The sequence below is a fragment of the Lepus europaeus genome, chromosome 22 (genome assembly GCF_033115175.1).
Source record: "Lepus europaeus isolate LE1 chromosome 22, mLepTim1.pri, whole genome shotgun sequence".
In the NCBI taxonomy this organism is placed as follows: Eukaryota; Metazoa; Chordata; class Mammalia; order Lagomorpha; family Leporidae; genus Lepus; species Lepus europaeus.
This window is the reverse complement of record NC_084848.1, coordinates 27,218,827-27,235,391: the sequence shown is the minus strand read 5'-3', so window position 1 is coordinate 27,235,391 and position 16,565 is coordinate 27,218,827. Positions and strand designations below refer to the sequence as shown.

Genomic DNA, 16,565 nt, shown 5'->3' with positions numbered 1-16,565 from the left:
CCTGCTTCAGATGCTGGGCTCTGTAATCTCATACAGTTTATGAGATTAACCTGCTCTTCCCCCAGGCTATTTCAAACCACCTCATCTGTGAGGAACAGGTAGAGGGGAAGGGAGGCTAACAGGGAACCCCTAACAGCCCCTCTGCCATTTTTTTTTTTTTTTTGACAGGCAGAGTGGACAGTGAGAGAGAGAGAGACAGAGAGAAAGGTCTTCCTTTGCCGTTGGTTCACCCTCTAATGGCCGCCGTGGTAGCGCGCTGCGGCCGGCGCACCGCGCTGTTCCGATGGCAGGAGCCAGGTGCTTCTGGTCTCCCATGGGGTGCAGAGCCCAAACACTTGGGCCATCCTCCACTGCACTCCCTGGCCACAGCAGAGAGCTGGCCTGGAAGAGGGGCAACCGGGACAGGATCGGTGCCCCGACCGGGACTAGAACCCGGTGTGCCGGCGCCGCAAGGCGGAGGATTAGCCTGTTGAGCCACGGCGCCGGCCCCTCTGCCATTTTTAGGGGACACCTCCTGCCTACCCCTTCCCCAGGTCCTACAGGTATCCTGAGGGAACAACGCTGATGGGGCTGGCACTGTGCTGCAGTGGGTTAAGCTGCTGCCTGTGACACCAGCATCCCATATGAGCATGGGTTCCAGTTCTATCTGCTCTGCTCCTGATCTAGCTCCCCGATATTGCACCTAGGAAAGCAGCAGATGATGGCTCAAGTGCTTGAGCCCCTGCCAACCATGTGGGAGACCCAAATGGAGTTCCAGGCTCCTGGCTTTGGCCTGGTCTTTCCCTGGCTGTTTCACCTATTTTGGAAGTGACTTGGCAAGCAGAAGATCTTTCCCTGTCTCTCCCTCTCTCTCTGTACTCTTTCAAATCAATAAATAAAAATTAAAAAAAAAAAAAAAAGAACACGGACACTTTAGAGAAAGTTGATCTTCAGAGTCACCTCAGCTGCTTCTCTAAGGATGTGAAACTCTCATGGAATCCTTCTCAAGAACTCGCCCAATACAAAGGAGCCTCAGAAAGTTCATGGAAAAATGGAATTAAAAGTCTGAGCTTGGGGCAGGCACAGTGGTGTAGTGGATAAAGCCACCCACAGTACTGGCATCCCATCTGGGTGCTAGTTCAAGTCCCAGCTGCTTCACTTCCGATCCAGCTCTCTGCTATGGCTTGGGAAAGCGGCAGAAGATGGCCCAAGTCATTGGGCCCCTGCACCCATGTGGGAGACCCGGAGGAAGCTCCTGACTTCGGATCATGTAGCTCTAGCCGTTGCAGCCATTCGGGGGTGAACCAGCGGATGGAAGACCTCTCTCTCTCTTTGCCTCTGCCTCTCTGTAACTGCCTTTCAAGTGAGTGAATAAATAAATAAATATTTTTTTTAAAAAGTCTGAGCTTATTTTGGTGTAAAAAAGCTTTTGCAATTCAGTTTTCCTAAATATGTACAATGAACTGAGAAAATACAACTTTGCATTTCTCTATTATTTTTTTTTAAAATTATTTTCAAAGGGTTCCAAGATGTGGAGTAGGGAAGGAGCTTACTGCTCTAATCCAGGAGAAGATAGTTTTAAAAAAAAGGGGAGAGAGTGCTGTCTCAGGGAAGAGTTAGGGAGGAAATGGCAGAGAAAACTACAGAAATGAGAGGGACACAGTGGATCTACGTGGAGGGCATGGATGCCGACAACTCAGACTCCAGAACCGAGAGTCTACAATAAGAGCTTACTTGGAAAGTAAGGTGAGACCAGAAGGAAGCAGCCCAAGCCACTGGTGTTAAAGCTGCAGGAAGATCATAGAGGGAACCCAGCTTGGAGCCCCAGTGAGGATGGTGTACCGGCCAAACTAGAGGAGGAAAAAAAAGGCATCCTGTAACAAGCCAATAGAGTGGACACCATTTTGGACATACTTAACAGCTGTGCCAGCTCATGTCCACACCCAGCAATCAGCCAAATGGAGACTCCTGACTCTGGTGGGGAGCACTGACAGGGGGCTGGGTGTTTGTGACAGTGGGAGGCTTGTGTGCCGGGCTGTGTGGGAGGACTCATGGTGTGGCTGGGACTGTGGGAAGTCACGGTGGTAGACTCCACATGCTCAGAGTTTCCTGGTTACCTGGTGAGGGACACTGCTGGAGAATCTGAGCTTACACTGACAACTGCAGAGATCCTTTGTGTGGTCCTTGGGGCGAACATTCTACCCACTGTGACTAGCGCTCAGGCTCTGGTCTCCTTTGAGGAGGAGAGATCAGTTGAGCAGAATAAATTCCCCTTCTGATTAAAAAAAAAAGAGAGAGAGATTTACCACGCCAAACCTGGGTGTGTCCCCTTAGACATGCCCTTCACCCTGGAGGACTAAACAGAGCTTCTTGGCCACAACCACTAAAAGCCTCTAGGTACTCACTGAAAGCAGACACTCCACTTATCTTCAGAGGAATAGTACAAAGATAAAAACCACCACAACAAAACAAAGAAACCAACCAGTACCTCCATAAATGTCAAACAAACATACAAATCAAGAAATAAGAATAAAGAACACAACATGACGCCCCCAAAAGAACACAACACTTCAATACTAGATTGTGAAGATGATGAGATGCAAGAAATACAAGACATGGAATTCAAAAAATTGATAAGATTACATAGAAGTAATCAGAAGCAAATTCAAAAACTATTGAAATCTGTACAGGACATGGAAGAGATTTCTCTCATGAAACTGAGATCTTAAAGAGAAATAAAAATGAAATGAAGAATTCAATAGAATAAAAAATGCAGTGGAAAGCCTTAACAACAGAATAGGTAAAGCAGAAGAAAGAATATCTGACTTAGAAGACAAAGCCCAGGAAATATAGTCAAACCAAAAAAAGAAGAGGAAATTAGAAAAATAAAAAACACTGTGGAGAAATCTACAGCATATTATCAAATGATCCAACACACAGGTTCTAGGAGTTCCTAAAGGTATGGAAAGAAAGAAAGGATCACAAGGCCTGTTTAGTGAAATAATTTGAATTAACTTCCCTAATTTGGAGAAAGAAAGGGACATCCAAGTACAGGAAGCAAACAGAACTCCTAACAGACATGACAGAAAAGATCTTCACCACGACACACTGTAACCAAACTTACCACAGTAAAACATAAAGAAAAGATTCTAAAATGTGCACAAAACACCAGATTACTTTCAGAAGATCTCTAGTTAGACTCACAGTGGACTTCTCAACAGAAACCCTACAGACTAGGAAAGAATGGCAAGATACACTCCAAGTCTTAAGAGGAAAAAAAACTGTCAACCCAAGGTATGTTACAGAATACTATACCTTGCAAAGCTCTCATTTAATCAAAGAAGGTGAAATAAAGACCTTCCATAACAAACAGAAATTGAAAGAATTTGTCACCATCCATTCAGCCCTACAAAAGATCCTTAAGGATGTACAGCTGCACACAGAAACATGGTCATCACTACAAAAGAAGGTAAAGGAAGAAAATCTCTCAGTTTAAGTTCAAAGGAAATTCAAAGTAAAAAATAGGAATATTTTTAGAAAAATGGCAGAGCAAAGTCGTTACTTATCAATAGTCACCTTGAATGTAAATGGCCTCGGCTGGCGCCGTGGCTCAATAGGCTAATCCTCCACCTGTGGCACCGGCACACCGGGTTCTAGTCCCGGTCGGGGCACCGGATTCTGTCCCGGTTGCCCCTCTTCCAGGCCAGCTCTCTGCTGTGGTCCAGGAGTGCAGTGGAAGATGGTCCAAGTGCTTGGGCCCTGCACCCCATGGGAGACCAGGAGAAGCACCTGGCTCCTGCTTTCAGATCAGCGCTAGCCGCAGCACACCTGCCGCTGCGGCCATTGGAGGGTGAACCAACAGCAAAGGAAGACCTTTCTCTCTGTCTCTCTCTCTCACTGTCCACTCTGCCTGTCAAAAAAATAAAAAGAAGAATGTAAATGGCCTCAATTCTCTATTTAAAACACACAGACTGGCTGAATGGATTAAAAACAAAACCCATCTATTTGCTGCCTACAAGAAACACATCTCACCAACAAAGATGCACAGACTGAAAGTGAAAGGTTGGATAAAAAAATATCCCATAACAACAGAAACCAAAAAAAAGCTGGGGTAACCATCTTAATATCAGACAAAATAGACTTTAACACTAAAACTGTTAAAAGAGACAAAGAAGGGTACTTTGTAATCATTAAGGGATCAATTCAACAGGAAGATGTAACTACTATAAATGTATATGCACCTAATTATAGGGCACCTGGCTATTTTAATATTAAAGGATCTAAAGGGAAACATAGACTCTGATACAGTAGTAATGGGGGACTTCAATACTCCACTTTCAGCAATAGACAGATCAACCAGACAGAAAATCAAAAAGGAAACAGTACATTTAATCAACACTACAGACTAAATGGACCTAACAGATATTTACAAAACTTTTCACCCTACAGTTACAGAATATACATTCATCTCAGGAGTACATGGAACTTTCTCTAGGATTGACCACATACTAGGCCATAAAGCAAGTCTCAGCAAATTCAAAAAAATCAAAATCATACCATGCATCTTTTTGGACTACAATGGGGTAAAGCTGGAAATCAGCGGCTCAGGAATCTCTAAAACATATGCAAACACATGGAGACTGAACAACATGCTCCTTAATGAACAGTGAGTCACAGAAAAAACCAAAAGAGAAATAAAAAAATTTCTAGAAACAAATGAAGATAACACAACATATCAAAACTATGGGATACAGCAAAAGCAGTGTTAAGAGGAAAATTTATAGCAACTTGGTGTCTACATCAAGAAATTAGAAAGGCACCAAATAAATGAGCTATCAATGCATCTCAAGGATCTAGAAAAACTGCAGCAAACCAGACCCAAAACTAGTAGGAGAAAAGAAATAATTAAAATTAGAGAAGAAATCAACAAAACTGAATTAAAAAAAAAACACAGTACAAAAGATCAGCAAAACAAAGAGCTGGTTTTTTGAAAAAATAAGCAAAACTGACACATCATTGGCCCAACTAACCAAAAAAAGAAGACCCAAATCAATAAAATTAGAGAAGAAAAACAAAATGTAACAGACGCCAAATAAATAAAAAGAATTATCAGAAACTACTACAAAGAGCTGTATGCCAACAAAGTGGGAAACCTAGAAGAAATGGACAGATTCCTGGACACATACGACCTACCTATATTGAGTCATGAAGACACAGAAAACCTAAACAGACCTGTAACTAAGACGGAAATTGAATCAGTAATAAAGGCCCTTCCCACAAAGAAAAGCCCAGGACCGGATAGCTTCACTGCTGAATTCTACCAGACATTTGAAAAAGCAACCCCACTGCTGGTAGGACTTTAAACTGGTAAAGCCACTGTGAAAGACAGTATGGGCCAGCACTATGGCTCACTAGGCTATTCCTCCACCTGCGGCGTCAGCACCCCGGGTTCTAGTCCCAGTTGGGGCACCGGATTCTGTCCCGGCTGCTCCTCTTCCAGTCCAGCTCTCTGCTGTGGCCCAGGAGTGCAGTGGAAGATGGCCCGGGTGCTTGGGCCCTGCACCCACCTGGGAGATCAGGAGAAAGCACCTGGCTCCTGGCTTTGGATCAGTGCAGCACGCCAGCCATAGCGGCCACTTGGGGGGTGAACCAACGGAAAAAAGAAGACCTTTCTCTCTGTCTCTCTCTCAGTGCCTAACTTTGCCTGTCAAAACAAAGTAAGTAAAAAAAAAAAAAAAAAAAAAAAAAAGACAGACAGTATGGAGGTACCTCAAAATTCTGAATATAGACCTACCATATGACCCAGCCATCCCACTCCTGGGAATTTACCCAAGGGAAATGAAATCAGTAAACAAAAGTGTTATCTGCACTTCCATGTTTACTGAAGATGAATTCACAATAGCTAAGACATGGAATCAACCTAAATGCCCATCAGCCAAAGACTGGATAAATAAATTATGGGATATGTACACTATGGAATACTACATAGAAGTAAAAAAAAAAAAATGACATCCGGTCATTTGCAACAAAATGGATGAATCTGGAAAACACCATACTTAGTAAAGTAAGCCAGTTCCGAAGGGACAAATACAACATATTCCCCCTGATCTGTGAGAACTAACAGAGCACCTAAAACAAAATCTGTAGACGTGAAACTGACACTTGGAGAAGGGATGACCTGAGCTGCCCTTGTCTTGACTGTCCAGCAACAGTTTCAGTTTTTTTTTTTGTTGTTGTTGTTGTTGTTTTGTTTTACCTTCATACTATTTGTTGAACTATTTTTTAATACCTTTTATATATTTTTAAAATTTATTTGAAAGACAGTTACAGAGAGAGGTAGAGATAGAGAGAGGGCTCTTCCATTCGCTGGTTCACTTCCCAGATGGCCCCACAGCCAGAGCTGTGCCGATCCAAAGGCAGGAGCCAGGAGCTTTCTCCGGGTCTCCCACGTAGGTGCAGGGGCCCAAGGACTTGGGTCACCTTCTACTGCCTTTCCAGGCCATAACAGAGAGCTGGATCAGAAGAGGAGCAGCCAGGACTAGAACGGGCACCCATATGAGATGCTGGCGCTTCAGGCCAGGGCTTTAACCCACAGTGCCACAGTGCCGGCCCCTGTTGAACTCTTAACATAGAGTTAACCATATGTGTATGAAGGCAATTGAAAATAGATCTCAGTAAAAAATAAGAGTGAGAATAAGAGAGGGAGGAGGAAGTTTTGTAACTGTAAAGCTGTATAGTTCTGCATATATTCCTATGGACTTACTTCTAAGGGTACAGTTTAAAAATTAAGCTTGGTGGTAAAAATGTCATCTTAATTGTTAAAGTGATCATATTAAGTGTTAAAGTGAACATAGGATTAAGTGTTAAAGCATTCATGTAAATAGGATCAACTGCCTGGTAATAATAAAAGATAGAATTAAATAGGAGAGACTGTTCCAACATGGGAAGCAGTCTACACAGCAGACTCATAGAATGACAATCGCTTTAAGTAACACTGTAACTTCAGAATCAGCCCTTAAGGCTTCCTGGTCTGGCTGAAAAGCCCATGAGAGCATTTCAGGCATGGAAAGCCAAGACACTGTGGCAAAAAATTGTCTACATAAAGGATCTCTGTGAGATCCCAGCAGAAAAAAGTGGCCAACAAAGAGGGATGTACTTTTCTCTTAAAGGGAGGAGAGAACTTCCGCTTTGCTTATGGCCTTATCCAATTGCTGACAGAGTCTGTGGGCTCAAAAGGCTTCCATAGCCTAGGCAGCTCATGTCAAGAGCCTCGGGTGGTCACTGACATCATATGTAAGAGTGTTAATTGTTAAATCAACAAGAGGAGTCGCTGTGCACTAACTCCCCTTGCAGGACCTCTGTCCCCAATGAGTTGTATTCTGAGTTAACTGTAAAACTAGTTCTCAAACAGTTTGTGTATGTGTGTGCAAATTGTTGAAATCTTTACTTAAGAGTTGGCCTTCTGTGTACAAAGTTAACTGAAAATAGATCTTAATGGAAAATGGGACTGGCAAGAGGAGAGGGAGGTGGGAGTGGGGTGGGAGTGTGGGTGGGAGGGCGGGTATGATGGAAAGAACTATATTCTTAAAGTTGTACTTATGAAATTAGTATTCCTTAACAAATAAAATTTAAAAAATTAAATATAAATTATTTTCATTTTATTTGAAAGGCAGAAAAGACAGACACAGAGAACTTCCATCTGCTGGTTCACTCCCCGAACGCCCACAACAGCCAGGCCTGGGCCATGCTGAAGCCAGGAGCTATGAACTCAACCTTGATCTCCCACATGGGTGGTAGGGACCCAAATACCTGAGCCATTATCTGCTTCCTCCCAGGGTGTACATTAGCAAGAAGCTGGATTGAAAGCAGAGTAGTCAGGACTCAAACCAGGCACTCTGATATGAGATGAGAGTGTTCCAAGTAGGAACTTTGTTTGTTTTGACAGACAGAGTTAGAGAGAGACAGAGAGAAAGGTCTTCCTTCCGTTGGTTCACCCCCACAATGGCCGCTGTGGCCGGTGCTACGCCTATCCAAAGCCAGGAGCCAGGTGCTTCCTCCTGGTTTCCCATGTGGGTGCAGGGCCCAAGGACCTCGGCCATCCTCCACTGCACTCCCGGGCCACAGCAGAGAGCTGGACTGGAAGTAGCGCAACCAGGACAGAACCCGGCGCCCTGACCAGGACTAGAACCTGAGGTGCTGGTGCTGCAGGCGGAGGATTAGCCTAGTGAGCCGTGGCGCTGGCCCCAAGTAGGAACTTTACCTCTACACAAAACACCTGACCCTATTATTAATTATGAAAATACTATGCACAGATTTCAAATAACGATAATACATTATGACAAACTATAAATGAATTTCTAATAAAACATTATAAAAAAGCTATGCTACAGATTTCAAAAACTTTTTGCCCAAAATAAACTCATACTTTTAATTTCATTTTCTCCCCATCTTTTGAAATGCCCTCCTATTTTCAGTATTCTGGATCCCAAACAATATTAACCACATTTGGAGAAGAGAAAGGATAACTACAGCTATACTTCTTAGACACATGGTTTCAGCCTACAGGTAGTCCTGATTCTCTCTTAATTTCACATTTATTTAAACTATAGGTTCAATTACAATCCACAGTGTTCTCTAAAGAAAGGCTTTCACTCGCCATAAGGTTCTATAAGTCACAGTACACACTCTCAGCACATTTGTTTTGGGGAGGAAAGGCTGAAGTGTGGGTTCCCACACTCCAGTGAGTGCCAGCTGCATTTACCTGGATTTTTCTGCACAAAGGTGTAAACATGAATTCGAGTTCCAGTACTCCCTGCATCAAACATGATTCCATAAAAGGTGTTGGCACTGACATTGACGGGGCACATGGAAGACAAGAAGACACCTTCGAACCAGGTCTGCTGGTCTCTGTGGAAGACAGTGCTGCAGACACAGGATGCCGTCAGCATGAGAAAGACTGCACCCCAGCAAGCGGTCATTCTCTTCCCACGGCGCGGTGGCTTGAGGCTCTGTTGCAGAAGCAGTGCTACTCACACACCTGCAGCAGCTTGTGGGACAAAGACATGCAGATTAGCACAGCCTCTAAGAGAAATAATCATCACAGAAGTCCACCCCGTCCCTAACCATTCCTTCTCTGTTTCTAATAACCAGTACAACAAGCTAAGCCAGTGCACAGTGCTTAGCGCCTTTTCTGAAGGGTATCTAGTTCCAAAGGAAATGGAAATTTAAAATGTATTTTCCCATGCTTTGCTTTTTTTAAGATTTAATTTATTTATTTGAGAGGTAGAGTTACAGAGAGAGAGAAAGTTCTTTTATCTGCTGGTTCATTCCCCAAATGGTAGCAACAGCCAGAGCAGGGTTGATCCAAAGTCTGGGAGGCAGGAGCTTCCTCCAGGTATTCCATGTGGGTACAGGGGCCCAAACACTTCAGCCATCTTCCGCTGCCTTCCCAGGCCACAAGCAGAGAGTAGGATTGGACAATGGCAGCTGGGACTTGAACCAGCATTCATATGGGATGCCAGCGCTGCAGGCAGAGGCTTACCTACTACACCACAGCACTGACCCCTCCATGCTTTGCTTTTAATTGTAGGATGGTTCTAACATACTTTGTCACTCTGCTCCTTTGGCTGAATTGTAATTTTCTTCTATTTTGACAAGTTTTCCCTTTTTTTTTTTTTTTTTTTTTACTTTTTGACAGGCAGAGTGGACAGTGAGAGAGACAGACAGAGAGAAAGGTCTTCCTTTTTGCCATTGGTTCATCCTCCAATGGCCGCCGCGGCCAGCACGCTGCGGCCGGCGCACCGCGCTGATCCGATGGCAGGAGCCAGTTGCTTCTCCTGGTCTCCCATGTGGGTGCAGGACCCAAGCACTTGGGCCATCCTCCACTGCACTCCCAGGCCACAACAGAGAGCTGGCCTGGAAGAGGGGCAACCGGGATAGAATCCGGTGCCCTGACTGGGACTAGAACCCGGGGTGCCGGCGCCGCTAGGTGGAGGATTAGCCTGTTGAGCCACGGCGCCGGCCAAGTTTTCCCTTTTTTAAAGATTTATTTATTTAAAAGTCAGTTAGAGCGAGAAACGGAAAGAGATCTTCCATCTGCTGGTTAACTCCCCAGATGGTTGAAGTGGCCAGAGATAGCCTAGACTAAAGCCAGGAGACAGGAGCTTCATCTAGGTCTCTCACATGGGTGCAGGGGCCAAAGTACCTGGGCCATCTTCCACTGCTTTCCCAGGCCATTAGCAAGGAGCTGGATCTGAAGCGCAGCAGCCGAGACTTGAACTGGCGCCCATATGGGATGCTGTTGTCACAGGCAGCGGCTTTACCACCTATGCCACAAAACTGCTCCCAACAAGTTTGCCTTTAAATAATAAACACCCTCTCTTCCTTCTTTTTGATCTGACATATAAGAAGCTTCAACGTTTGTTTTGGATTTGTGTTGTACAGCAGTTGGAAGTTGTTGCAAACCTAGAGTACACTTATGTGGAACACAGTGAAGAAAACAGTCTTTGGTCAGAGGCCCCTGGTTTCAGTCCTAGTGCGTCTCTGCTTCGTAGCTGTACAGTCCTGGGGCATGCCATTCAGCTTCTCTGAAACTCCTTTTCCTCATCTGTAAGATGAGAGAAAGAGCATTTGCCCTACCTATCTTCTGTCCATAGTTATTAGGAAAATAAAATCAGAAATTTCATTTATACACGCATACACACACACAAAGTTCTGGGCAGGCATCGTGGCATAGCTGGTGAAGCCCCTCTTGTGATGCCAGCATCCCTTATGGCTACCGGTTCCAGACCTGGCTGCTCCGCTTCTTTTCCAGCTCCCTGCTTATGGCCTGGGAAAGCAGCAGAAGATGGACCAGGTCTTTGGGCCCCTGTCCCCCATGTGGGAGACCCAGGTGACACTCCAGGCTCCTGGCTTTGGGCCTGGCCCAGTGCTGGCCATTGTGGCCATCTGGGGAGTGAACCAATGGATAGAAGACCACTCTGTCTCTCTTTCTCTGTAGTTCTGTAGTTCTCTCTCTCTCTTTTTTTTTTTTTTCAGTCACAATGCATTGTTCAAATATTATGTAACACCTTTTAGGCTTGTTCCAGGACTGAGATTGTGGAGAGTAGGAGAGAATTACTTGTTATCATGACCGGGAAATAATTTTTTAAATGTACATGAGACTTTTTTTTATTATTCTGTAGTGAAGTCATGATGAGCTTGAGTGTTCTTGAAACTTGTGATAAAGTATTTGGCATGGTGTGGGCACTGGGAAGCAGTGGGTTAAGCTGCCACTTGGGACACCCACATCCCACATCAGGGTGCCTGAGTCCCTACTAATCCGGGCTCCCAATCCAGCCCCCCTGCTCCTATGCCTGGGAGGCATACTATGACAGCCCATGTGCTTGGGTTCCTACCAACCAATGGGAGACCAGACAGAGTTCCTGCCTCCTGGCTTCACCCAGGCCTAGCCCTGGCTGTTGCAGACATTTGGAGAGTGAACCAGTAGATAGAAGAGATCTCTCTCTCTCTAGCTTTTTTAAATAAATGAATATATATTTTTAAGATGTATTTATTTATTTGAAAGGCTGAGTTACAGAGAGGAAGAGGCAGAGAGAGAGAGAGGCAGGTCTTCGATCCACTGGTTCACTCCCCAAAAGGCCACAACAGCCAGAGCTGGGCTGATCCAAAGCCAGGAGCCAGGAGCTTCTTTAGGGTCTCCCACGTAGGTGCAGGGGCCCAACGACTTGGATCATATTCTACTGCTTTCCCAGGCCATAGCAGAGAGCTGGATCAGAAGTGGAGTGTGTGGGACTGGAACCAGCACCCATATTGGATGCTGGCACTGCAGGCGGCAGTCTCACCCATTATGCACAGCGCCAGCCCCTAAATAAATCAATCTTTAAAGAATTATTTGGCAGTGTTAAGCAGAATAATTGAATCCATTTTACCTGGTAGCTTCAGTGTAACTTTTTGTCTTTTTTTGTTCCCCCTGGAGAGACATTAAATGAGAAATAAAAAAATTAAGTGCTTTTCATCTTGGTGATTTGTAACTGGCCTGCTTTTATAAAGCTCAGGCTGTGTCCTATGATCTTAGCTGTAAAGAACTGGAGTTCTCAGATTGTGTTTCTGAACCTCAGCACTGCTGACATTTGGGGCTGTCTTACCTGGGGTAGGTTATAGCAGCATCCTGGCCTCTACTCATTAGAGGCCAGTAAACCCTCCCCCAGTCCCCTAAACACACACACACATACCCCTGTTGTGGCAACACCAAAAATGTCTCCAGATTACTGCCAACTGTCTCCTGGCTAGGCTGTATTTCCTCTGCTGGAGGCTGTATTTTTTCCTGGTATTAATGAGTAATGTCTTATCTATCTTCTAGCAGTTGAGGCTTCCTTAATTGTCCCTTATATATTTTGCTCTGAACAATTCTCTTATCTGGCTTTCATCTCCAGATTTCTTGTGCAAGTCATTGTTACTGGTTAAGTGACAACATATGGTGCCAAATTTCCCATTTCCCAGACCCCTTAGGTCCAACAGAATACTTGTTACATTGGTGTACAGATCAATCTCATTGAGGGTTTTATCAAAGTGCCTCCCTCCCCACATGTGAGATATTACATAAAATAAAGCGTACTGAAGTTTAATGCTCTTGGAATTTAAAACGATTTAGAATAACTGGAGTTGGCTGAGGTATGACAAAAGGCAGAGCAGAATCATCTGTCTGAACCCTGTTCATAGCTGAAGTTCTATCCTGTAGTTCAGGAGGAGAAGGAATCCCAAACAAAGCCAACTTCATCCCAGGCAACCAAGCACTGCCAGTAGGGCAGCTGCCTGGCCAGATCCACACTCACATCGTAACTCATCCTGAGCTGACGCTTCTTTTACAGCACATAGGCTGGTCAGGTGGATCAGGTCTGAACAACTGAAAACACAAACACTCTTCAGATCAGCTGACTATTAATGGGTCCCTGCTCTGTCCAACACTTTTGGCCCTTCTTCTCCCTCAGGAAGTGCGTGAGAGGTGCTCCAGGCTGTCCTCCAGATCTGGGACGTCAGGGGTCACTTGTACTGTTATTATTGTGGCTTCTGAGAACCTCTCCAGAATCTAGGTCCATTAAGCAAACATTCATTTTTCTTCCAAAAGAGATTTCAAAGGAAAAAAAAAATGCATCCAAGGTATCTGTTTTCAGAGTGAAAACTGCAGAGTCATGCCAGGTGCTCCGTGTGAAATCACACAAAGAATGAACACATGCAACGCCCCTTCTGCTCTCAGCACCTACCTCCGAACCCCACATCCAACTGCGCTTTTCTTTAAGATGAGCTACTTTTTAAAAGGTATTAGAAACAGCTTACAATGGAAGAGTTTAAGGACGGCATCCTATCTTACAGGACCTCAGTCTGCACAGCCTGTTCATTCACTTTGTTAAAACCTTTACTTAAGTGTCACCTTCTCAGTGGGACCTCCCTTGTCCTTCTGATTTACAACTGCAACGTGCATGGCTGCACAGATATTTTCCACGTTCCAGCCGTCTTTTTTTTTTTTTTTTGACAGGCAGAGTGGACAGTGAGAGAGAGAGACAGAGAGAAAGGTCTTCCTTTTGCCGTTGGTTCACCCTCCAATGGCCGCCGCGGTAGCGCGCTGCGGCCGGCGCACCGCGCTGTTCCGATGGCAGGAGCCAGGTGCTTCTCCTGGTCTCCCATGGGGTGCAGAGCCCAAACACTTGGGCCATCCTCCACTGCACTCCCTAGCCACAGCAGAGAGCTGGCCTGGAAGAGGGGCAACCGGGACAGGATCGGTGCCCCGACCGGGACTAGAACCCGGTGTGCCGGCGCCGCAAGGCGGAGGATTAGCCTAGTGAGCCGCGGCGCCTGCCGTCTGTTTTTCCCTGTAGCACTCTTCACCTTCACATTCACATTCACCATGTAATTTACTACTCTTGTTTATTTCCACATTCCCTGCCTCTCCCCTCCCACCATCCCTGTGTTTCCTGGTGTTGGAACAGTGCTAGCACACAACAGATGTTAAATCAGTGCTCTGAAGGGATAAACAGTGATCCAGTAACTCATGCACTGGATCCCACCCCCTTCACAAGAACATAACAGCAGACGTCTTTCTTAAAGGTTAATTATCCACTAATTAGAAGATCACAATTCTTTTTTTTTTTTTTTTAATTTTTTTGACAGGCAGAGTGGACAGTGAGAGAGACAGAGAGAAAGGTCTTCCTTTTTGCCGTTGGTTCACCCTCCAATGGCCGCTGCGGCCGGCGTGCTGCGGCCGGCGCACCGCGCTGATCCGAAGCCAGGAGCCAGGTGCTTCTCCTGGTCTCCCATGTGGGTGCAGGGCCCAAGGACTTGGGCCATCCTCCACTGGACTCCCAGGCCACAACAGAGAGCTGGCCTGGAAGAGGGGCAACCGGGACAGAATCCGGCGCCCTGACTGGGACTAGAACCCGGTGTGCCAGCGCTGCAGGCAGAGGATTAGCCTATTGAGCCATGGCGCCGGCCAGATCACAATTCTAAACTTCAAAGGCAGGACTGTTTCTCCAGATGTCCAGTTACAAGGATATCACATGTATCAAGTTTTACCTGCTATTCAAAATAATGCAGATAACCAAGCTGACTTTGCATAGACAAGCATGCATCAGTATATTTAAATCCACTTTTCAGGACCTGTCTCATCAGTATCTCCTGTCTCGGATTCACTTCTAGGAAAACTCCCTCTTCAACTCCTCTGAGTCTGTGGAGCCAGCCAGTACTCGTCACTGTGCCCAACTCACTCTAAGGTTGCGTCAGTGCCTCTTTATACCCGCAGGAAACCCTCACCCTCGCGGCTCAGCCCTTCCGGCACTTCCCACACTGACCATCCTTTTTGCCAAGTCACCCACCGCCTGAGAGACCTCACAACACCCGAGGACCCGGACCCCATTTGGGCACTCACCTGCGGGTGTCTGCCTGTTCCCTATGACTCCTCACTTTCCCTGCTCACTGCCTTTTGCCCTTTGTTCCTTGCTTCATGAGCCACTCTCACCTTTGTGCTAGTGTGCAATCACCTGTGTGGCATTTTGCTAACTCATTCCCCCCTCTATCCTTCACTCCTCCCTCATGCACTTTGATTCTCTGAGTGCACGACTGTCCGGTTCATCTACTTTTATGAGAGGTAAATGCCAACTAGAATTACTGTATGTAAGGCATAAGTTGCTCAGGGACTAAATTCTCTGTTGTTTTTACACGCACCAAAATAGCAGGAAAGTTAACAAGTTCTTCTTAATAGCTCCCACCCAGAGATGGAATTTAGAGAACTGGGCACTGAGCTGTCTAATTAATGAGCATTTACCACGCATCTAGTATATAACAGACACTGTGTTGGTTCTAGATTTACAAAGAAGAATCAGATAGAGGCTTAGCTCTTGGGGAGACTTCAACTTATTACAAAAAAAAAGGACAAGTAAACCAACAGCTAAAATGTACTATGAAAAGTCTGATAAAAATGTTCACAAAGTGCTAGTGCAGTAAAGTTAAGGGAGAGGAGCTCTCTTTGGAAGGGGAAGAGTGGAGGTGAGAGTGCAGTGGGAGGCTTCTTCAAGGATGAGAGGCCCAAGGTGGGTCCTGGATCAGACGTAGGAATTACCCGGGGAAAGTGATACCAGACATTTCTGAGAACTTCAAGCATAACACCTCAGTATGGCTAGGGGAACCCAAATAAAGAAAAGCAGATGTGTCCCAGAATAAAGAGGGCAGGCGTGAGGAAGGATGGTCCTGCACGCACTGAACCAGTTTACAAAAGGAGAAGACTTCTGTTTTCATTGTAAGACGCCATAGTAACACTTGATTATTAATTATGCTTTCTGTTCCCTCCCTGAGCAAATATCAATATTGACTGAGTTGGATCAAAGGACACAGTATTTCTCAACAGTGAAAAATGATGGAATGGGCTAGGCAACCAGACAGGTCCACCAAAAGGTCAGAAAACAGTGAGATGTAAAAAGCTCCCACTGCCAATTCATCTCCATGGCAAAGCTAACTCTCATAAAGTTAAAAATTAAACATAAGGCAAGTTTAAAATGTAGCTAGGATGAAATTTTTAAACTGCAAATTGAATTATGGGAATGAACATAGCCAAACCACCAGTGAGTAAGTTAATCGTGCCAAGCAAAACCTAAGAGGGTCCAATAGGGTGAATTTGGGTCAGATTTTAGCTTCATCTCGGGATATAATATGGAACCTACAGACCCAATACAAAAGGCCAGAGCCCTGGCATAGTTTGCTTTCTGAAGATTGTCTAAGATGGGATGCATATCTCTTGAATTCCAAAACCAAGTAAAAAGCCTAGAACATATTAGTAGACATCAGTGCATGCATCCCAAAAGGCCCTGGTAAAGTAGGCTAACGGGACCGGTGCCATGGCATAGCGGGTAAAACCACCGCCTGTAGTGCTGGCATCCCATGTGGGTGCCTGTTTGAGTTCCGGCTGCTCCACTTATGATCCAGCTCTCTGCTATGGCCTGGGAAGGCAGTGGAGGATGACCCAAGTCCTTGGGCTCCTGCACCCGCATGGGAGTCCTGGCTCCTGGCTTTGGATTGGTGCAGCTCCGGCTGTTGCAGCC

The 16,565-nt window shown here is 45.4% G+C and overlaps 1 protein-coding gene across 2 annotated transcripts in view; it reads right to left on the bottom strand.

Moving 5' to 3' along the window:
- Positions 1 to 16,565, bottom strand: part of ENTPD5 (ectonucleoside triphosphate diphosphohydrolase 5 (inactive)) — a 51,247-nt gene that overhangs the window by 19,444 nt on the left and 15,238 nt on the right. For both annotated transcript variants that reach the window (XM_062181734.1, XM_062181733.1), the window contains exons 2-3: positions 11,910 to 11,950; positions 8,741 to 9,025 (exon numbers count right to left, since the gene is read on the bottom strand). In XM_062181734.1, coding sequence (XP_062037718.1) covers positions 8,741 to 8,957 — 217 coding nt within the window. In that variant the 5' untranslated portion in view covers positions 8,958 to 9,025; positions 11,910 to 11,950. The remainder of the gene's footprint in view (positions 1 to 8,740; positions 9,026 to 11,909; positions 11,951 to 16,565) is intronic.